This window comes from Diplotaxodon limnothrissa, linkage group LG6 (genome assembly GCF_057381915.1).
Source record: "Diplotaxodon limnothrissa isolate DT_005_m linkage group LG6, D_limnothrissa_male_GT1.1, whole genome shotgun sequence".
NCBI lineage: Eukaryota > Metazoa > Chordata > Actinopteri > Cichliformes > Cichlidae > Diplotaxodon > Diplotaxodon limnothrissa.
Genome location: NC_140601.1, coordinates 22,940,371 through 22,963,253, shown reverse-complemented (window position 1 = coordinate 22,963,253; position 22,883 = coordinate 22,940,371). Strand labels below are relative to the sequence as shown.

The 22,883-nt window shown below is 42.3% G+C and overlaps 1 protein-coding gene across 1 annotated transcript in view; it reads left to right on the top strand.

The window, feature by feature from the left end:
* The first annotated feature begins 21,733 nt into the window (after positions 1-21,733).
* Positions 21,734-22,883, top strand: part of ndst3 (N-deacetylase/N-sulfotransferase (heparan glucosaminyl) 3) — a 47,792-nt gene continuing 46,642 nt past the window's right edge. The window contains exon 1 of the mRNA XM_085355941.1: positions 21,734-22,740. Coding sequence (XP_085212067.1) covers positions 21,742-22,740 — 999 coding nt within the window. The 5' untranslated portion in view covers positions 21,734-21,741. The remainder of the gene's footprint in view (positions 22,741-22,883) is intronic.

Genomic DNA, 22,883 nt, shown 5'->3' with positions numbered 1-22,883 from the left:
GACAAAGAACTAAAGAAAAATAACACAAACATAAATACGAAGGCAGTGCCCACAGTCAAACACAGACTGCTTATATCAAACACTTCATTTGCGCTCTGACAGCTAAGTACATGTCTTGGATGAAAAAAACTGACAGTTCAAGGTGTGTGATGTGAGCTTTGAGCACTGGATGTGTGTGTGTTTATGTGTGAGAGAGAGAGCAAGAGGAAGAGCGTGAGCCCACATGTGTACGTGTCTCGTCTTTTGCGTGTGGTCTAGGTAGGGGGTAGCTGACAGGTGTCCCTTCTTCTTAGCCATGCAATTTATCAACCCTCTGGGGGTAGCAACCTTTGCCCGAGTGCAAGTGTCCAAAACTCTCATGCTTCCCTCTCTTTCTAAACAATTAAACAACAAAAATAGATCAAACATTTCAAACCAAAAACCTTAGGAAGATAATAAGTCACTCTATAATAACAAGACCTGTTTTTTTCTCCCCTGTCTCTCTCTTATTATCCATATGCAGACAATGGCAGCGAATATATTCTAACAAGAAAAAAAGAGGGGAAAAAATAGAAAGAAAGTCACGGCATGCTGAGCAGCCACAGAGATTTTAAATCTTTTGTTCTTTCTGGCTTAATAATAAAAAGTGTTTCAGGGCTCGCTATGAGCCAGCTGTCAGAAATAAACCACGGCTATCAATATCACTCCCCAGATATCATTATTTTAGTTCTTTTCAATTAATTATGAGAGCGTGGTAAGACGGCACTTTAGATCTCATTTCAGGGCCTAAATTGGTTTGCGAGCATAAAAACCTTTATTGTGTGTGCCCCGCGGCACATGCACTGGCGCACAAAACAGTGTGAAGAGTTTAGTTATGGAAGTTAAATGTGGAATTTTGCAGCTGCAGATCACAACTTTTTGCCAGATATCAATCAGTTTATCATCGAAAGTTTTTTTTAGGTAAAGCTCTTAATAGTTTGTTTCACTGGATGATTTTTTTTCTTTTCATTGAAATGCACATTCCTTCACTTTCTCCTTGGTAACAGTAGCTTTCTCTGTGGGGAGCTCCTTGCCACCACCCCCGCCACCCTCCCACACTGTTCCCCTACCCCTCCAGTGCTATTCATTCAGTGCTGCTGTACCAAATCAGCCAGGGGTGAGGGCTTTGTGGGGAATGGGAGTGGGCTAAAGGGTTATGAGGGAAGCATGAACCATAGAGAATAATACAAGAATAAAGGCAGGCTTTAAGATAAAGATCCTATTTTTTTTTTTCTTCCATTTTTTTTTTTTTTTTTTTTTTAGCTTCTCTTGTGTTTTTGTTGCTCTGGCTTTGCTGTCTTCATCTGCTTCATCTCTCTCTCTCGCTCTCCTCTCCCTCTCCTTGGCAGTGGACGGAAGGAGTCAGGGTGATAAATAGGTGGTGTCCGATGTGCTTCTCCTCTCCTGTCGTTCTTCCTCTCCTTCTTTTCCACTCCTCCTCTCCGGATTCGGCTCACCGCACTCCCCAGGCTTACAGCGTGTTCATTCCTGTCAGCAAAAAGCGAATCACGGGAACAACCAGATCTACTGTGCACATGTGCGCACACACACACACACACACACACACACACACACACACACACACACACACTTGTCGGCACACACACAGGAATGAATGAAGAGTCACACACAAACATAGGCCACAGAAGGCCTGATGAAATAGGCCAATGGTGGTATGCTAATGTGTAAAATGTACTCTGATGCATAGAAAGCCACAGTACTTAGCAGTTCTTGTAGAAATACACTCACAGCCACAGTCTATTAGTGTTCACAATGCACATAGTCTGGATGAATTAGCATCACCAGTGGCCAGCATTGACACTGCAGATAACAATTTATCTCAGGCATTTTCATGCACACAGGACAGAGGTGTTTGGGTTATTTTGAAAGAAATTTGGAGAGAAAGAAAGAAATTAGGAAAAGTTGATCCGTAGTTAGAGCCCTGAAGCTAGAGCTCATGTTAGCTTTATTCCTCCTAACACCTACGGACATGTTTCCTTCTACCAGCACCACATATTTAAACCTTGAAGATGGATCAGTCAAGAAGAGGCCCCTTGAATCTTCCACCTGTGCAACTCCTATCAGGACATCTCAGAAAAGACCAACATACCATACTCTGTTTTTGAGTTTGCACTAACACAGCTTGCAGTGTCAACGTACCCTCTCAAAACATCCCCATTGTAGTGCACTTCCCCTGACCTCATGTATCAGTGGAGTTTTATTGAAGAACAATTGGTGTAAGCATCCCCTCAATGGTGCCATGCATCACTTGTTGTATAATTGAAGAGGCTGGGTGCCTTTTAATGATCCCCTGGCTGACCCTGGGCCTGTATTTGCATTGTTTTTCGCTTAGCACATGGCTAATAGCTAGCCTAAAGGTAAGCCGGCCTTACTAAGGATCGAACACCAATTTCCTCCACGCCGAGGGCGAGCTCACCACATCATTTGAAACATAAGAGAAAAGGTGCACGCTCACTCACGTAGCCACCCATTCTCTGCACTGCACAACAGACTTCCGCAGACATGTGCACAAACACACCGTATTACTGCACCTAGCATGTGGCCTCAGGGTGTGTTAAATAGGAACAGTGAAAGGTGCTATTTATTTAGATGATAAGCGTGAACCTGCTAATAGAAGGACTATGGGAGGTAGAACTGTGTTTTTTTCTTCCCCTTAACCTAGGTAGACTCCTTTAAAGAGGTCACAGACGGTGAAGTGCAAAGACAGAACATGGCAAAATAAAACTGAGTACAAATAAAACAGGCTAACACATCGACATGCCACACCCGCTGCCATGCCATTCTTTCCCCAGCCTGAACATGTCTTTAAATTGGGTTATAAAAATGTGTATCTATTGGCCTTATATGAGAATCCAATCTTCCACGAGGAGGGGGCGAGCAACAGAGCAAAGTGATAAAAAACAAATAAATCAATTTAGTTGCCAGATTTATTTTCCGATCAGAGGGAGCAGTGAGTGATAAAAACTGTATTACACCCAATGCTAAGCTTCGCTTGCATTTTTTATTTATGTGAACAGAATCTGTGTGTGTGAGTGTGTGAAATATGTGTGTGAATATATTTGTGCGAGATCGCTGCCTTTGTCGGCGGTGAGAGAAATGTTTTTGTGTGTGCGCTTAAGGTAAGTCACCTAGCAGATGTACAATGTCATAACCAATACACTGTAAGAGCCCACTGGGTTCCATTTAACAACAAAGAAATATCTACTATGGTATGTGCACAGATATAAACAATGTTACAGCTCCATCCCTGGCCCACTGCTGCCCTTATGCTGTGTCTATACTTCACTCTCTTTGTGGTACTTATTATTGGAAAGTCAACAGGCATAAAAGGATAGGGAAGCCCAGCCAATGTTTTCGAGTGTCATTTGGCAGGTGTAGTGAGGAGGATATTGGGAGATGGGCAACAAAAAAATCGCCTCGATTCACAAAACTACATGGGAAATAATTCACTTGGACTGTATGTCTCTAGGCACTCAGCATTTAGAATGGGCTCTGCCACTTTAATTGAAAGGGAAGGGGGAGACAGGGAAAGAGAGGGAAAAGCTGTTACAAACAAGAGCATGATTTATGAAATCCATCCTTCTGTTCGTCCGAGCGAGCTCATTATGTATGCGCAACGGAGAGAGTGTGAGAAGACGGATGAGTCGTCCCCGTGGCGGAGGAAGAGGAATGGCAGCGCTAAACTCCGCCGGTAATCAACTGGTGAAATTAAACATCAAAAAAACAGGAATGATTGTGTGCGGCAAAGCAATTTGTCTGCAATTAGGGACCAGTCGCATAACTCACGCACAGGCACACATAAACACATTCAGTCTTAATGGAACAAGACATGTCACTGGGTGTGTCTTTGCGTGTGTGTGTGTGCAGAAATACGGCGCAGGGTAACCATAAAAATAGTAAGTTAATAAACTCGAGAGACATTAACAGGATCTGGGGCAATTGGTGAACAGCTACGTCATTTGTCAGCAGCTTTTATTGAACGCTTTCTGAAAGGCAGCTGTATTTATGACCTTTTGGCTGTCATTTGTTTACACTAGTTTAGGAGAACTCAGAAAGGGCGTCAAAACATAGCTATATGAAAACAGCTTATATGAAAATGGCAGATATAGTGAAGTTATTTCATAAGGCGTAATATCCGTAATGGCAGGGTCAGCGTCGCCTTTTCTCACAGCTTAGGAGCTCTCTTTATTCCTTGATTGCTCTCAGCAGCTTTGTGCTTAGCTCTTAAGTAGAAACTCTTAGTAACGCTTAGTGCCATTTAGGAGGACTAAGATAAGATGCTTTGTGAATGCCACCATTTTTGTGAAAGTGTTTTATGAATGTATCCTGCATCAGTATTTGTAGAATATCCAAATTACCAACACTCACATATTACCGTAGCAGAGCGTGTTATTTAGTTGTAACTAGATTTCCTTTTAAGGGCATTTTGCAAGTTGTGTAGTTTTTAGCAAACAGGTTGCCAGCTCTCAGATCTTTAGCTTTTTAACTCGAGTGTCCTGCTCATGAGGTCTCAGATCTCTTATTTGTGAATCAAAAACAGTTAGACAAAGTTGCTGGAGGTCCTAGGCCCTGTTTGCACGTATGAGCCAATAATGAATATAGCCTAATGTGTTTGTGTTGTTTTCATAAACAAGACTTAAAAAGCGTTATCCACAGGATCCGTGTGTGAGTCAGAAAATCAGAATACTCGCACAAATTAAAGCACAGTAGCAATAATTTCCTTAATTACTTTTAAATCTTCATTATTCTCAAAACACAGACATGATTGGTCAGAACCCAACGGTAAATCAAAATCTGTGCTTTTCAACACCTCAGAGCTGACACGCTGGTTCTACGTTTTTTTATTTATTTATTTTTATTTTATTCTTTTACACAGTGTCCATTTCTAACATTGAGTCCTAAACTCCATTAAAGTAGTTTTAGTACTGCTGCTAAAAACCTGATCATTTCTCAGTTTTCTGCCTTTATTCAAAATATAATTTGTAGTAGAGATTATGCCACATTAACAAAAAAAAATTACAGACGTTCGCCTTTAATTCACAAATATCATTGCATTAACGTTGTTTAGGAACTACAGCCATGTTTATGCATTTTACACCCCATTGTAGGGGCTCAAAATTTAATTGGACAATTGACTGACAGGCAGTTTTATGACCAGGTGAGCCCTGTTCACTTGTTATTTCATTCCTTCCTCTTAATATCCAGTCGTGATACTTACACAGTACTTGTGGATTGTTTATATTTTCCATTTTGTCTTCTGTATGATCCTTGTTCTGTCATTTGAGTTTGATATTATAAGTTTAGAAGTCTTGATTATTTGCTAATACTCTGTTTGGTTTCTTTATTGTTTAATCTCTATTGTATACGGTGAGTCTTTGGTTCTTTGGTTAGTTTCAGTTGCTGACGACTTTGTGGAGTTTGTTTTTAATTAGCTCCTTCTCTCTTTTTTTGTTTCTCCATCCATCTCATCTTCATTTATCTTTGTCTCCCACTGTTTCCTCATCTCATTCTTCATGTGTGGCAACTCTTATGTTCATGTTCAGTATATTTCTTATAGGTTATTTCTTTCTTGTTAAGTTTCTGTTTTGATTTCTCTGTCTGCTTCCTTTAGTTACTTCCTGTTTTTGCTTTGAAGACTGTGCTCTTCTGTCATATCATGTGTAGTTTTACTTCATGCCTCTGTCCTCTCTGATTCTCAGCTGTTCTTGTTACTGACCTGTTTTCTGTTTGCCCAAATGGCACTAGTCTTCCTCTTTTTTTCTTTTTTTTTTTGTAGTACTCTATTGTATTTTCTCTGACTCTGTAATCAGAGTATTTCTGCCTAGCACACCCGGTGCTTCTGGATTTCCTTATTCTCCTTTTTCTGAACTCTCTGCATTTGGGTCGAACATCAGCTAACTCCAGAACATGACCATACAAAGAGTTTACAATGAAGAACAGGGAAGATTAGACTTTGTCTACCTAACTACCTAAAAATGTTTGGACAGTTCTAAAACAAAATCTTGACAGATGAAATAAAGATTAAGAGAAAAGTTTGGAGACGGAGAAAAACAATCTAGATTCAAAGCATTAACACATTTTCTGTCAAACATGGTGGAGACAGTGTTATGACATGGGCCTGTATGACTTCCATTGGATCTGGGCCATTGGTTTTTATTAATGATTTGACTGCTGATAGAAGTAGCAGTACGAACTCTGAAGTTTACAGATCTGCACTTTCTGCTCTCTGCTGCAAAACCGATCGGACACAGCTTCACAGTGCAAATGGATAACGACCCAAAGCAAACTGGAAAAGCAACCCAAGAGGTCCTTAAAGCAAAGATGTGATATTCTTCAATAGACAAGTCAGTCACCTGATCTCGTCCCAACAGATCATGCTTTTCAGGTATTAAATACAAAACTGAAGGCAGAGAGACCCACAAAGAAGCAGCAAGTAAACATGGCTGCAGTAAAGGGCCTGGCAGAGCAGAGCCCCACATTTTTCTAGTACCATAACTTGCTAGTTATAAATATTAGCATCACACATCCAGTAATTGCAAAATCTGAAAAAATAATCAAAAACAATCACTTAATAATAACAGGATATGCGGGACATCATCAAAGTGACTTTTTTTCCTCCATTCAAAAACTCTCCCTCACAGCATATATAGGTATTTTGTAATCACTGTAAACAATTTGCAGTGTGAGTATTTAAGAGAAACCATTTTCACGCATGCAGTGCACCCTGAACATTTCTCATCATTAACTGGCCGATCTGAATGCAAAAGTCTGAATCTGATATAACGCAGACTTTAGCACAGAGTTCATGTGAGAATACAGCAGCTTAAACGTCTGGAGAATTCACAGTGACAAAGTGGCCATCGGTTGTCTTCTGCCTGCTGCATGCTCTATGCGAGTGCCGCCGTAAGTGTCTCCAGTAGAGAAAATCAGATCCGTGTGATGTGTCTAATGAATTTGCCGTCATGTAATTTCATATTTTCTTCCTCCCCTCTTAATCATTGATTTTGCCTCCCCACTAAGCTTTAACAAACTCCTCTTTTTGTCTTTCAGATCTACTCCTGAGGTTAGTACTGACACATACTTAATACTAAGATATTAGCTGGCTGGGAACCAGCCAGTCAAAAGTTTCCCGGCCGTTTTCTACATACGATACCACTTTATTTCCTGTGCTAAAATAGTTTTCAGTTTTTATATAAATCAGGTTATGTCTGGTCTTTAAAATGAAAACTCCCGACAAGCCTCTTTGGGCATTTTGAGAATTACACACACCCTACAAAGCAAATCATATGAACATTCACGTATACTGGAGAAGCCTCCTGCCCACTGGAAAAGTAGTTGCACAACAAGGTCAGCATATCCTGTCATTTGTTATTCACATTGAATTAACCACTGCTAGTCGAGGCTTATATCTCTGGTTTGCTTCGGAAAAGGGTCGCGATAGGAACTGATGAAGTCATGCAGTCACGCAGCAAATGTGGGTGTCTGCATCACTTCCAAATCTTTCAAAGTTAAAATGAGTCCACAGAGTTACCAAAAGTCTCCATTTTAGGGATCCTAAAGCACTACAGCTACATGGATTTCAAAGGTTTTGCATCTCACACAAACATATTAGGGTCGAGTCAAACAAGACCATCACATTCCTCTGTCCCCTGAACAGAAAAGCACTTCTGTTCAACCCACAGGGGTGCTATGAGGGTGGGGGGCTTCAAGCATCTGATGATTTGTGTGAAGTGCTCGCGCAGTATGTTGGCTCTTCACCTCATGCCAAGAAGCAGGTGAAATAGAGTTGACCCTGATGCTGTTTTGCTGCAACATGCAAAGGAAATGGAATCTCAGAGGGTTCATCAAGATCACACAAACCATAGGGCCGAACCCGAAACCAGATCTACCAAAGTCTCTTTTTTTGGACAATACCCGAACCTCTCAATCTCTATTTACCCCTGCTGTCTTCAATCTATCTTTTCCTCCCTACCTCTGACCTTTTCACTTTTGAGATTCTTCATACCAATCTGCTCTTTCATCATGTCGTCTATTCTTTCTCAATCCCACCATACTACTGACCTTTCAGTTTCATTCTTCCTACATTTCTCTGCCTCTCCTTTCCTCCTGGTCTAGGCTGTAATTCAGCTTGTTTCAGGGCCAGTTAGGCAGCCAGTGGAGTTAATCTGTCTTTTCAGGTCATAAATCACTGCTTGGCGTCTCTCTCTCTCTCTTCCTCTTTCTCTATCTCTCTCTCTCCCTTCTTCTCTCTCTCCCTTTTCCTTGCTCTTACCTGCTGCTCAGACATAGAGTATACTTTGAGGTTATTGTGCCTGACAGTCAATGCTGGTGTTCTTTGTATGCATGCTTGTGTGTGGTTATCACTTCTTTAACGTCCAACAGATAGAGAGTGAAACTGCATACTCTGGAAGTGCCACAGCCAATAAGAAAAGACTGTTAAAATGTCAAGACCAATCAGAAGTGATGCAACTCTGTGTGTGTGTGTGTGTGTGTGTGTGTGTGTGTGTGTGTGTGTGTGTGTGTGTGTGTGTGTGTGTGTGTACATCAGCCTTTTTGCAAACACAGCAAGAGCATGCTCTGGTAACAGATGGAATCTACTGGCTGAAATTTCAATCAAAAGCTGTGCAAAAAGAAAAACATTTTGAGGTTAAAGACATGCTCTGTGCACGTGCGTGCCCATGTGCGCATTTCTCTGTGTGCACGCCTGCATGTGCTTGCTGACATGTGTACAACCGAGCAGGTGCATGGGAAACTGTTGGCCTCTACAACAGACAAAACCACATCAGGAACTAGAGTGGCGGAATTGATGGGGGAAGAAACACAGAAGAAAGAAGGGGAAGGAGAGAAAACAGATTAGCGTAGCAGGAGGGAGGAGAGAGAAAGAAGGGGAACGCAGGAGGAGAGTAAAGTTGAATAGCAGGAGGGTGGGAGTTGGAGAGCGGGTGAATGAATGTGTTGTGAATCTATTGTGCCCGGCCCCTGAATGGAGTGTTAGTAAGCTAAGTAGTAACCGGTGATTTACTGCTCCAAGTCCATATCAGCTGAAGTGGCCAAACAATGCCCTTTCGCAAGCAACATTTACCAACTAGAAGAACCGTGTAGGACTGACTGAAAACTGAAAATCTGGGAGATTTTAGTGACTTTTCCAGTGCATTGTTTAAGTTCTGAATTCCATAAGAGAACTGATGGAAGATGAAGAGGTGGTTATCATCATATCAGCAGTGTTCACATGTATAACACAGCTGGATTTGTGTGCATTTAGGGTGTATCCCTGGCAGTGGGGATTGTATTTTGCTAATTATATTTTCAACCACACATTTCTCTCGCTCTTTCTCAGCTTCTCACTTTCTCTGTCAGCTTTTCCCTCACACTCAGTAAAAAAAATTGAAATGCCAGTAATTATGAGCAAAACCTCCCAGCTTGGGGACCCTGAATTCAGACCTAGCCATGACATTAGAAAAACAAGCCCTGTGACGAATGAGAGAAAATAGACAAGTAGCAGTGTGTGTTCATGTCGGTGAGTGTGTGTGTGTGTTCATGTCGGTGAGTGTGTGTGTGTGTTCATGTCGGTGAGTGTGTGTGTGTGTGTGTGTGTGTGTGTCCTTAGCTACATGTCTGCCATTCTTATTTGTTGAGAAACGGAGATTCAGTTGACCACTCTGACTCTGTTGCACTGCAGAATTGCAATAAGGAACACACACACACACACACACACACACACACACACACACACACACACACACACACACACACACACACACACACACACACAGAAACACTCACTCACACAATCATTCATCTAATCTCTAGCTCCATTCCTTACTGCACTGCATTGTTGCTCTGCATATATAGTAGACTGCAACCAAGATAATCTGCATCAGAGTTTCTGCAGGAGTGTCACAGGAAAGGGACACTCAGAGAAACATGATCTCTTTCCACACGGAAAAGCACACACAAGTGCTGCATGAGCAACAGTTGGCTCTAACTTGCCACCAGAAACCCCACAAGACCTCCTTTCAGAGACCCCGGAGACCTCAGCCTCCATCCTAATACTCCTCCATCCCTTTCCAATTCATCCTCTCCTCAGTTCTGTCCCTCCCCCTCCTCTGCCCTTCCCGCCCCAGCGAGTTCTCAGGTCTGACAGAACAGTTAATCATACACTCTCTGCAGGGTCTCATCCTAGGTGCGTGCATGAGGCGAGGGTGTGTGTGGGTGCGTGCGCACGTGTGTGTCTGTGTGTGTGTGTCCAGATGTACACCTTCATTTTCAGCAAAGCAGAAGATTCATCTTTCTCACAGCTATTTTTCTCGTTTTATTTCACTTAAAGAATCCTTATGTCCCACGCCTTCATGAACAAGCACATGCAACTCAAACAAAGTTTTTCTTTTCAAATACCGGACGTTACAGCGGAAAAGAAAAGCTCGCCGTTTGGTGAGAATTTCTCTCTGGCTTCCTAGCTGATTGGTTTCATAATTAATCATTCATTTTCGTTTCATTCACAGCTACAGGAGGTTGTTGATTAGATCAAAGAAAGAGGCTGTTGAGCTCGATTCCTTCCACGCACTTTTTCAGAATTTCTGCGAAATTCCACTCAGAGTGAAACATGAAAGCAGCGCATGAGTAATGTTAAATCAATCAATCAATTAATATATAAATAAGGCCTGCATATATTCTTTATCAGGCTGTTATAGTGGCAGAGAGAGTCGGCCGCATGTGTTTGCTGTGAAGTGATTTCGGCGTGTGGTGGAGTGCGCCTTTAATCGGAAGCAAAATGATGTGAAATCTTGTCTGTGGAGGAGGGTGGAGGATGTGGAGAAGTCCTACTGTCTCGAAAACAGAAAAAAAAAACCTGTTTAAAACGGAAACCTGTTACTTACACTGAACGTTGCCACCTTTGCGCGTAGTGCGCGATCTCCAGCAATGCATACCAAGTTGTTATAGGAGGGAGTTGTGAGGAAGCCTGTGTTTTATTTGAATCAGCTCTTGCAAGACTTGGAAAATATCTCAGCTAGTGAAGTGTGAACCTACTGGGCTTATGCTCGACTTTGATGCGTGAAACTACAAATGTGGTGCGAAATGTGTCTCTTTCAGTATGCGGGTTCGATTTTAAGTGGACTTTTATTGGCGCTGTCAGCCAAGAGAGGAGCAACCTGTCGACTATCTGATCAACTCAGTAACAGACCAGAGAATTTCCATTAATGTCTGAACTTTAAAACAGTTTTTGATGCTGCAGCACAAATAAATATCTTCACAGTGTATGATTTTAAAAGCTTTATGGCTTTTGGTTTTTAGAAGAGATCTACGGGATTTTAAAAAATGACTACATTAATTTCAGACAGGCGTGTGCGCCTTTGAAACAAACAGAAAGGGTGGAAAAAACATTCATCAAAGTGCAGAGAGGATGAGCCAGAACAAACATCAAATATCGCCAAAAACCACGTGATTTGCTTGTAATTGTCTCTGGAATGTAAATCTTCCAGTTGCAGCTCTCAGACACACACCTTATGTTTTGGGTATTTTCAGTTAAATTTTTATCAATAAATGAACATAACTTTGATGTGTTTTATAGATTTCGTTCACCAGGCAAACCTGTTACAAGCTTTTATCTCTGCCAAGCAGGTTATGTTTTTGGTAGTGTTCGTGTCGTTCTGTGTGGAAACATGAAAACTCGAAATGTTTTGAATGAATTCTAAAAAAACTTTGTAGGCGTGCTGAGTGGGGCCATGTTAACAATCCACTGAAATTTGGCTTACATCCACGAAGGTCTTCAAGGTGTACTCAACGATTGATTGGTTGAAAATTGACAAAAAGACTTTAATTTAGAAACTATGATTCTTGCTAGTGTGCTGTTTCATTAACATTAACAAAATGCACCCTATAAAGATTTAAAATTTTATGTCACATCTGATCTCTGACCTCTCCCTCAAGGTCAACAGATTGATCAGAAGGTCAAAGTGAAAAAAACCCCTCGCTATTTAATACAGTGTTTCTTACTGCCATTGTTTGTACTGACAACATATAGGCATACAGGAAATATAGATTTATGGGGAGAGATTGAGTAAGAGATTATGACTTTGTTTTATATATTACAGCAACAGGTTATAACCTTTTAAATTAATAACAACTGAATATTTGTATTTTTAGGATAATAAATAAATAAATTTGTTATCAAAAACTTGTCATTACTACGAACCATTAAAACAAATGTACTAAACTTGATTGATTGGTTGATTGATACTAAACACTAAAATGAATGCTGTACTTGTTTTAAATCCACATGAAAAATAACAATAAAAAAAATCATACTACTCAAAAAATATGTCAAATGGATTTCAACAGGGCAAATAACAAAATGCTGCACTTCTTTGCAGTTATGTTTACTGCACTACAAACTTCTTAAAGTTCATTTACAGAGAACAATGAAAAAATATATATAGAAAATACAATAGTACTTCTTACTGCCATTATTTGTATTGACAACATATATGCATATAGGCAACGATATATGTGGATTTAAATCTCAGACTTCTTCTTTAATGTCACGTAAATTCATTACAATTTTTTAAATCAAATTTTCATGATTTTTTTGATCTTCAAAACTATTTTTAAAATTCCACTGCCTTTTTTTGTATTGGTAATATTTAGGAAATACTGGCATATGGAGATTGTAAATATGCCAGTATTATATCGAAATATGATGTCACATTTGACCTCTGACCTCACTTTTACATTTCACATCTGCCTTTCTTTCAAGTTGACCCCAAAATGTGTTATATCTTTAAATAAAGTAATGTCAGGAGAAAGAGAATGAGCTTCCAAGTTAATTAGAAATATATATCAGTATAATATTATATAATAAATTCAAATTATTCATGTCGGGTCATTTACGAAACAGTGCCTACTGTGCATTACCTTCACCTGCATAATGTTTGTGTAATCAAAGTAGACACGTGTCACCTTTTTCTGATTTTTCAGCACTACAAACTTAAAGTACTTTAAAAAAGAACAAAGAAAACTAAATGGATGTATACAGTTTTATTCCACAGTAAATACTGCCCAGGGAGTTAGCAGAGGTTTGTCCTCTCTGAGTGCTTCTAGTTTGGTTATTGCATTGTTGATACTTGGATGCATATGTGCAGATTATAGTTACTAATATTTTCACTCATTTTAATGTTTTTCCTCACGAGAAATGTAAGGATTTAAACCTTGTGAAGAACTGCAGCATCAGAGAAGGCAAACATGATTGTTAAGACCAGTGCAGTCAAGATGACTTTGCTCTTTAAAGTGTATCCGTGAGGAGAAAAATGAATTGCTTTGTTGCACGTAACACATGGAAGAGCGTTTGGATTAACATTTGCTAAAGTAGTCAACCAAAACGCTGAACTTCTCCAGACCACCTTCTCACATTCTCATGTTACATGTCCTCAACTGGAGTCTGCAGGGCAAACCATCTTTCTTCTCCTTTGTGCTGATATAATATGCTTAGGGACACACATCCTCTGCCTCGCACACTCACACACGTCAAACATGCACACACCCAAAGTGCACATGAAAGTGTGGGCGTGAGCGAATATTAAAGTCAGCAATTTTGAGGTGCGAAAATTGCTCTTGCTCTCCGGGATATTTTTAATTTCCTATTAAGCATCATTACGCTTGCATGATTATGCATGAAAGCCACACCTATGCACGTGCTCACACACTCACGCTCCCTGACAAACTCGGCAAGTTCACATTGCGTGACTGACCATGTGATTCTCATCCTTGTCCTTCATTTCATTAGACAGGGGGCTGAGAGAGCTATTCTGGGAGAGAATGGTAACTCTTTGTTGGTTGCTCAGCTGAAGAGACGTCTCCAATAGCAACTGAGACCTATGCCCTGCCCCCCGTGGCGTCCAGCGCTCATACTTGTGGCTGTGAGTGTCCACGTCTGCATGGATTCATCCCTCTGTGTGTGCTGCCTTTAAACTGTGTTCTTGCACGCGTGTTTATGCGTGTGCGGACGAAAACAGCGGCCAACTCGTCTGTCATAGCGGTGCACAGCAAGGGATGAACACGTTAGTGTCAGCTGAAGATGTGAAAGGCGAGCAGAGGACAGGAGTGATGTGACTGTTATTGATCCTGTCTGGTAATTACAGCACGATTTATTACCAGAGGAAGATGGGGGAGGAAGCAGAGGAGGAGGTATCATATTTAGTTTGGGGTTGTAAGTTAGGTTTTTGGCGAGCGTGAACAAGGTCAGAGAGACAGAGACGGATCACTTTACCCTTCCTTCCCTTGAGCACTGTGTGATCTGATCGCTGTTGTGCTTTCTGACATCCTCCCCCTGTACTTTCTCTATCTCTCTGTGCTCCTTCCTAATTTTCTGTTGTTTAAATTCTCATACAACCACATGATATGCGGCTACAACACCGCCAGACTGGTGTTTGTTTTTCTTAAACGCTTGCGCACACGTCTAGCATTACCGCTACTCGGTGGCTTTTTGTCTGTCAGAAACATCACGTCTAATCAGCGCTGAGATGAAGTGTTGATATGATATGAAATGAAGGTGCGCTCCGTCACTCTAACAAGCAACAAGCCTGCCAGTGTTTGTGGCTTGTAAAAGTGTGGGAGTGTTGGGTTGTTTACAGAGATGTGTGGGCGTCAAGCATGATCTTGTGGGTACGTGTGCGCATTTATGTGTGTTTCTGTTTGCGTGGAGGCAATATTGTTCCTGAATTTGTCAAAAAAAAGCCCGTGTTCTTATTGGCGAACCACATCCTGTCTGTCAATGAGTCACACGGAGTAAACAAAGTCTTACCAAAACACACTGCTGCGATGATCCTGCTCACTGTTTGCACTGCTGAGACATGGAGATCTTTTCCACCTGACCACTGTAATCTAACGAGGTTGCATCTCTGTAGTAAAATACTTCCTAGTGATAAAAATGATTACAAGCAGAAAAACAGTCTTATAATGGTTGATGTAAGAGTTTAAAAAATGTAAAAGAAAACCGTTCCCCCCCCCACAAAATCCCCAAGAACACCAAGAAGGAGCTGGATGTAAAATCTGTTTTGCTTCATTTCTGCTGTATAAAATTTGTTGGAGCTGAGAACTTTAATAGCCTCCGTATTTCCCCCCGCACATTATACACAAATCCCGGGAAGCATGGGAGGTAAACAAGTCTCCATTACTGCAATGACTTCTTGCATTTTAACCTTTGCTTTCTATTATGTATTATCTGGTACTCTCTCAGTTCTCTGTTGCTGCTCCAACTGAATTGGCAAACTTCAGTACTTGGGAAAAATAAATAAATAACTGTGAAACACACAAGTCTTTACTTCACAACAAGCTCGCTATCTGACCCAACACTTAATATAGGTTTACTGGGCGTGCAGAGCACTAGGATTAGCTTCAAGTAACATTTTATCTAATGTTGTGTAGGTGCTGTTTTTATTTCTTGATTTTTTAAAAAAGTTTTTTGTGGTGTTTTTTTGGTTGGGGTGAGGGGAGCATATTAAGACTAGAGGCAAAGACAATGGCACACTGACACAGATACCTGTGAAATAGCTGTGAATTTATCTAATCATTAATCAGATTAAATGCTACTAAACCTCACCTGAAAAGCTGTTGCTCCACCAAGTAAACACCTCAGGAGTGACAGCAGAGGGAGATGGCACAGTACTCACGTCGGTAACCGAATTATTCAAGCCTCTTGTTTATTCTCTGATTTACAATTTTAATTCGTCAGGAGTAAAATTCTCTTGTGTTTGCTGGAGTTTTTAGAATTCTCTCTCTGCAGCGGGGATTTGAACATTTTTCCAGCTGTCTGACATTCAAAACTCATTGTTGCCGTTTTTGGTCTTACACCTTTGTAGTGCTGGGATGTCAAACGAATTTTGCATCGAGGGCCACATGCAGCCTGCTTTGATCTTAAGTGGGCCGGACCAGTGAGACTCCAATTTCTGTCATTGCGAATTAGCTCAACTGCACATTTAATCCCTGAGATATCTCAATATAAGTCATCAGAAGTGCAATTTCAACAGTACGTCTCAGATTTTCTACATAATAAAGAAATGCTGCTGAAGTAGTCTGACTCTTTGGGCACAAATTGTTAGAAAGTCATGTGTAAAATTACATAAAAAGTTGTTTACTGTAATTCTAAAACTTTTTTATTGCTAATTCACAAAAATATGCAGTTTTATTTATTTATATATCTGTTTATTTATTTATTTTACTATGGGTACATTGCAAAAAAACAGACATTTCTATAGTAGACAGTTAAGAAAATAGAAACTTTTAAGTAATTTAATTAATACTTCATTACTGTAGAATGAATGGCTGTGGGGGGGGGGGGGGCTTTATCAGTAGGACAAGCTGTAGAATTTATGAAAATACAGTTAAAAGTTCAAAATTTATGTCCTACTTCAAATTTTCCAAAGTCGTCCAGTGGGTCAGATTGGAGCCTTTACCAGGCTCATTGTGACCCTAGCTTTATGTTTGACACCCCTCCTTCAGTGAATACACAGTAGCTGTGGGCTTATCGAATAACATAGCTTCAGGCCTGTTAATTTCATTTATAATTTTTCTGTAAATTGCTCTACAAAGCATCACTGAGCCCTGCTTTCACTCTGGCTTTTTCTTGTAATGAGAGAGAACGTGTACAGTTGTGCTATATGAGTATGTTATATATGTGGTATGAGGCAGGATAAAATTAGCAATTTATCCGTGTTTGTAAAATTAAAAAGAAAAAAAAAACATGTGATATTATTCATAACAGACTATAGTTGCTGCTGTATGTTGCTATGGTAATCCTGCTACTGGCAGCCTTCCAGTGATAGATTGATCCAGGACTGGTTATTCTATACACTAGACCCAAAGATGGGAGAAGAAAATATTTCTTTCTCCGTGTGCGTGTGTGCATGCATGTGCTTGTTTACTGTTGTGTACGCGTATCTTTGGCTTATCAATCTGCGAGTGCTGTATTGATTGGCCAAAAGATATTTCCTCTAATGTGCTTGGGGATGATGGGTAAGGGGGGAGGCAGCTTTCACTTAGCCTCCAAGCTCTTAAGAGAACATCTATCTATCAACATTTCCAGGCAAGGGGAGGGGTCAGGAGCGGGTAGGTAGTTTGATCTTACTCACTTACACACACACACACACACACACACACACACACACACACACACACACACACACACACACACACACACACACACACACAAAGAAGAAGAAGAAGAAGAAGAAAAAGAAAGAGCAGGAATCATTGAAATAGCGCCAGCATCAAGCAGCCAACACACCTTAGCAAAGCGAGCATGTTGTTGTTTACACTGTGGGAGGCAAAGAGCTGATACATCTCAGAGAGCTGCTGCTTAGAGCCATAGATCCTGCGCTTTGTGGAAACAGCCAGCAGAAGAGAGTATCGTTAGTAGTGCCCGGGCACAGGTTCCACTGTGTGTTCAGTGCGACGGTGCAACAATCTGTCCAGTGTTTTGTTGTGTTTTTAATTAGGACTGTATAGTGTGAACGATGCTCTGTGTAGATGCCTGCTGCTCCGACTCTTGCGACTATGTGATGCATCGTGGTGATAACGTCCCCTCGTCCCCCTCCTGCTTTTGCACTTGAGCTCCATTTGCTCTCTTCAGGGCCTCGCACAGGACCAGAGACTCGCAGAGCCACCATTTAGCTCTCAGCAGGGAGAGAGAAAAGAGGGGGAATCGGTCGCTCCTCCTCTCTTATCTCTCACTTAACAAAAGCCTCTGATGAAGACAACAAGCATTCTGCCTCCCGCTCTCCATCTCTCTCGCTCTCTCTCATTTATCTCCATGCTCTTCTCTGTTGAACAGTCAGGGTGCTAGTTGAACATGGCAGCTCTGACACTTTTCACATAGTCCTTTGTTGCGTGTGCACTCTCACATGCATTTGTGCGAGCGGCTGCATCCTTTTGTGTTCCGCTGCGAGTTGGAGACAGCGTATAGTCACACATGTGTGAGCTTAGCATTCTCAGCACTTATTATTCTTGGGGTTTGTGGCAATGGGCAAGTCTGTAATTACCTTTAGGGTTAGCGCAGTCCCGCTTGCACCCTGCACACAGCTGTCTGGTTTTCATTTCTGGCTTATTGTCTCCAACTAGCACCATAGCAAGGGCCGCTTCTTCACTTGTAATGTGGAGGAAATGGGTGAACAGCCTCTCTAATTACACTTCACCCACTGACACTAATTTACATACAAACACAATCACACTCCAATCCAAACCTTCATTATCTCTGGATTCCATTCTGTAGGGCATGATATTTTGGCTGTTATGCGGTATTTCATTCAGGCTCTGTTACTCACCATCACCACTCAGTTATTATGGCTAAAGTGGGAGCCACGAATTGTGGAACTATCGACTCAGAATATGACCCAAGAGTGGGGAAAAAAATTCTCAAAGTGTATGAGAACTCACATGTTAACAGTTTGGATGTGTTTTCCACCGCGCTACTATGTGCACCTTAAAGTTCTTTGCATAAAGTTTCCGGTGAGGCTCTCCTCTCTCTCTAAAGCTGATACATTATCTTTATGCCGTATGCTCTCTGTCGAACACACACTACTACAACAAGCTCCATTGTGATGTGAATGAGGGGCCCACCAGCTCCATGGAGACTTGTGTGAGCTAGAGTGTGTCGCTACAATTAGGTTAAAGAGATTGATGAACTACTAGAATGTAAAAAGGGAACAACTTAAAAAAAAGATTAAAAAAGAAAGAAAGAAACACGAACACTCCCCACCCCACCAATACCCCTCATGGTTGAAAAGCTGTGACTGTTTGATGGACATGTACAAAATCAGTCACGTTGAGGCTGAATCACATGTGGGCAAATATGCATGAGTCAGGGTGCTTTGAATAGTGATTATAAGACATTTCCCGGCACTGGTCATATTCTTTGTGACGCGAACCTGGCTGCAGTCTAAAGCGTTACTCCTTTCTTCTTATTCTTTCATCCTTGAGCACTATAACTTGTCCGATGAGAGCGAGAGAGAGTCGGTAAAAGCGCGCCATTAACTTGCACCGGTGCGTATCGGTGTGTGACATCCCTCATCCAACTAACACCAACTAAAGGGCCGTTGAGCTTTTACCGGGTCCGTGATCGCTGATGCCCGAGAAAAAGGCTGTTTGTGTCAATCAAACCGAGCCCCAACCCACCCCTCCTTCCTTTTCTATCTCCCACCTCCCACCTCCCTCTCTCTCTTTCTCTCTCTCCCTCCCCTAGCTCACCTCCACTCGTGTAGGCGCTCTTAAACCGCGGCGTTTACGCGCGGCAGCCAGTCGTTTACGGGCACCTCTTGCGTCTACGGATATCTACCAGCTAATCTCCACCTTAATAAGATGAGATAAAGGGACAAGTGAGCATAGCTCGCACCGAGAGAGGAGACAGCAGGGGGAGGGAGAGTAAGAGAGAGCGAAGAATGATGAAAGAGGGGAGGAGAGCGGATCATTCCGGCTGGCCGCCCCTACTGCTCTAGTGGAGGGGAGAGAGGGAGAGAGAGGGAGAGAAGGAGAGAGAGAGAGATGGCACAACGCCTCAGCATCCGAAACACACGGGAGTGGTGCGCCACCGACACCGGAGCTCTGGACTCATCCGAAGCAGCGTTGCACACTCACCACTCCCCTCTCCCCGCACGGCGGTGCCTCGTGGTCGGTTAAAGGTAAGTGGGCGAATCGGTTCTTTAGATAAAGTCCAGCGTGAGAAAGCGGATTGGAAAACTCTTTTATTGCCTGCTGTTAAGTTTGAGTTAGCCTTTTTTCATTCAAGCTGCCTGAATCTGTGGTGCGTGCCACCTGCTTTTTTTTAAGAGGTATTGTTGTCTCCGTGGGTCCAACAGACGGAAGACTAAATTTGTGTTTTTTCTCCCACCCTCTTCAGCCTTCCTAATATAGGTAGAAGAACTACACTGTTAATCTAAAGCTTCTTTTTTGTCTTTCGGATTTTAAAGAAAGGTCGCAGATAAAAATATCATCAGTTATAAACCATCAACAGTTATTTTGTGACAAACACCAAAATTCCCTTCTTTTTTTTAGCTAAAAACTGCAGTTTTGAAAAATTCGAAGCTGCACAAACTTTTTGTTTCATATTAAAATTGACAAAATGTGCAAAGCAAGAGCTGTTTCCTATTGTTTTTCTTACTAACGACAACAGCGCATTAAGTTATTTAAAAAGGGGCGAAAACTTCCACATGAGCCGTCCAACTGTCCATGTTAATCCAATTCCAGCGCCCTCCTGTGGTTCCAACAGTGGGGCACATGCATGCATAGAGTAACAGGTTCAATCAGCTCAACCGTGCTGTTGAGAAACTCACCTGTCCCTAAGTCATAGGCGCTTCTTTATCCGCCTCTTACGCTCTGTTTCTAAGAGTATCCTCCGCATTTTTCACGCGGGTGTAACTTTTGAACACATTTATCAGAGCTACTACTCCTAATTCAAGTCCCAGTTAGGATGACATATATTTTTTTCAAGTAAATCATACAACTATCTTCTTCATGTTGGCGTAGAGATAAAAAGAATACATTTTCACATCATCCCTGTTTCATTTTCTGGTGTTATATTTAAAGCCCCCTTCCTCTGCGACCTTCTTGTTTCTCGTGTTCACTAAAAGCAAGGAAGACAGAAGGGTGGAGAACATGAGGAAAGACTATTGATATTCAAAGAGACAGGAGGAGAGAAGAAGAAGGGTGCAAAATGACAGAACTTGGATTGGAGGATGGGGGGGAGAAAGAGTAAGAGATGCTGTGGGATCTTTTTCTCTCCCTGGCTCCCGGCAAATACATTAAGATGCTAATCCTGGTCTTTTTTGTCTCTTTCTATAATTCATTGCATTTTTTTCCCCTCTCCGCTCTTTTTCTCTGTCTCTCTTATTCTTACGCTTTTCTCCCGCTCTTCATTTCCTCTGTACTGTCATGGACTCCCCCCAGATTAGTGCTCCTGGCTAAAGGATTCCGACTCTAATTTTGTGGTATTTCAGATGATTAGGCTCAGAAATGGGACAGAGGTGCACAGAGTTTGGCGCAATTAGATGTATTCTCAGTGGAACTTTATAGGAGTGATTAGTTGAGCCCATATCCACCTCCCTGCACAGCCATATTAACACACAACCAGCTGTTGTTTATTCGCGGGGATTGACTTTTGTGTTGTGTCTGTGCTTTTTTAACTGTGATGTTATTTGTGTGTGTGTGTGTGCCAGAGGTTGGCTAAGCCCTAAGGATGCGAGTTGTTTTCAATCAGCACAGTAGTTACCAGCTGTGCCCTCACATTCCCCAGGGTGGCACAACCAAGGTACACACACACCCGCAAGCAGGCACGCAGAGAACTAATGCATACTATTCAACCTTGCCCGGCAAATTCACTCTTTCTTCTTTTCTCCTTGTCCCCTTTCCCTGCAGATATTAATCATCGCCCACCTCCATCTGCGCACGTGATTCCACTACGAGGACTGGGAGTAGAGCACCTTGGCTACTTTGCTTCAATCAAGACCTTTGTTCCCTGACATCCGGCACAGCTCCCTTATCCGACTGCCATGGTGACATGACACACACCTGAGTGGCTTTGTGGGTTTGCTCCTGTCTCACGCCTAGTCAATCGCTCGGGTTTCCAGAAACGCTCTGTCTCCTGGACTTGCTCGCTAGACTTCAACAAACTACAAAAGACGTCACTTCTTCCTGCGCACGACCCCTCAACAGGTTGCAATGACTGTGGCCGTCCGATTCCGCCGCCATTTACGAAGGCTCTTGCTCTTATTGGCCTCCTGCTGTCTCGTCTCCCTGCTCCTCTCTGCCTATTTTCTCTTTACGAACTCCTCCCCTTCCATGCAGCTCGGACAATCCCCTGAGCCCGCCTGCTCCCAGCCGCTCTCCATGTCCCCGTATCGTCAGCTCCCGTACCCCTATCCTCCCAACCCTCCTCACACACATGTCTACACTGACCAAGTAGTTTTGGTACTGGTGGAGTCCCAGTACTCCCAGCTTGGCCAAGACATTGTAGCTATACTGGAGTCGGCACATTTCCAGTTCCGGATGGAGATTGCTTCAGGAAAGGGCGACCTTCTGCCACTTACAGAAAAGGGCCGTGGACGATTTTCGCTCATCATTTATGAGAATCTGTTAAAGTATGCAAATGCAGACACGTGGAACAGACAGCTGTTGCATCAGTACTGTACTGAGTATAGAGTGGGCATCATCGGTTTCTATCGCTCCACGGAAAACTCCCCATCTACTCTCAAACTGCGAGGACTACCACTGGTGCTTAGGACCAACCAGGCGCTTTGGGACTGTTGTGTGGTCTCTAGTTCACCTCTTCTGCACCTTACCAAACCCGGGACAGATCGAGGACCTTTACCCGGTGAAGACTGGACTTCATTCTCCTCTAATCACTCCACATACCAGGCGGTGCTGCACGCACGGGCTAAGGAGGGTGGAGGCGCAGGCAGCGGTGATAATTCAGGGCCTGGGTTCAGTCAAGGCCTCCAGGCCACAGTGGTACAGGACATGGGACTATACGATGGGGTGAGGAGAGTGCTTTTTGGCCAGGGACTGGCCTACTGGCTCCACAGACTCATCCTGGTGGATGCCATTTCCTACCTCACAGACAGGAAGCTTACTTTGGGTCTGGACCGGCACATACTGGTGGATATAGATGACATTTTTGTGGGGAAAGAAGGGACACGCATGAATGCCAAGGATGTGAAGGTATGATGGTGCTGGGGCATGCGTGTGTGTGTGTGAGATAATGTGAATTAGAGAGAGAAAGATAGGGATAAGGAGGATGAATTCATGTCGGGTCAGTTGAGTTGGATTAGATTTTTCATTCTGGTATCAACTTCTAAAAACAG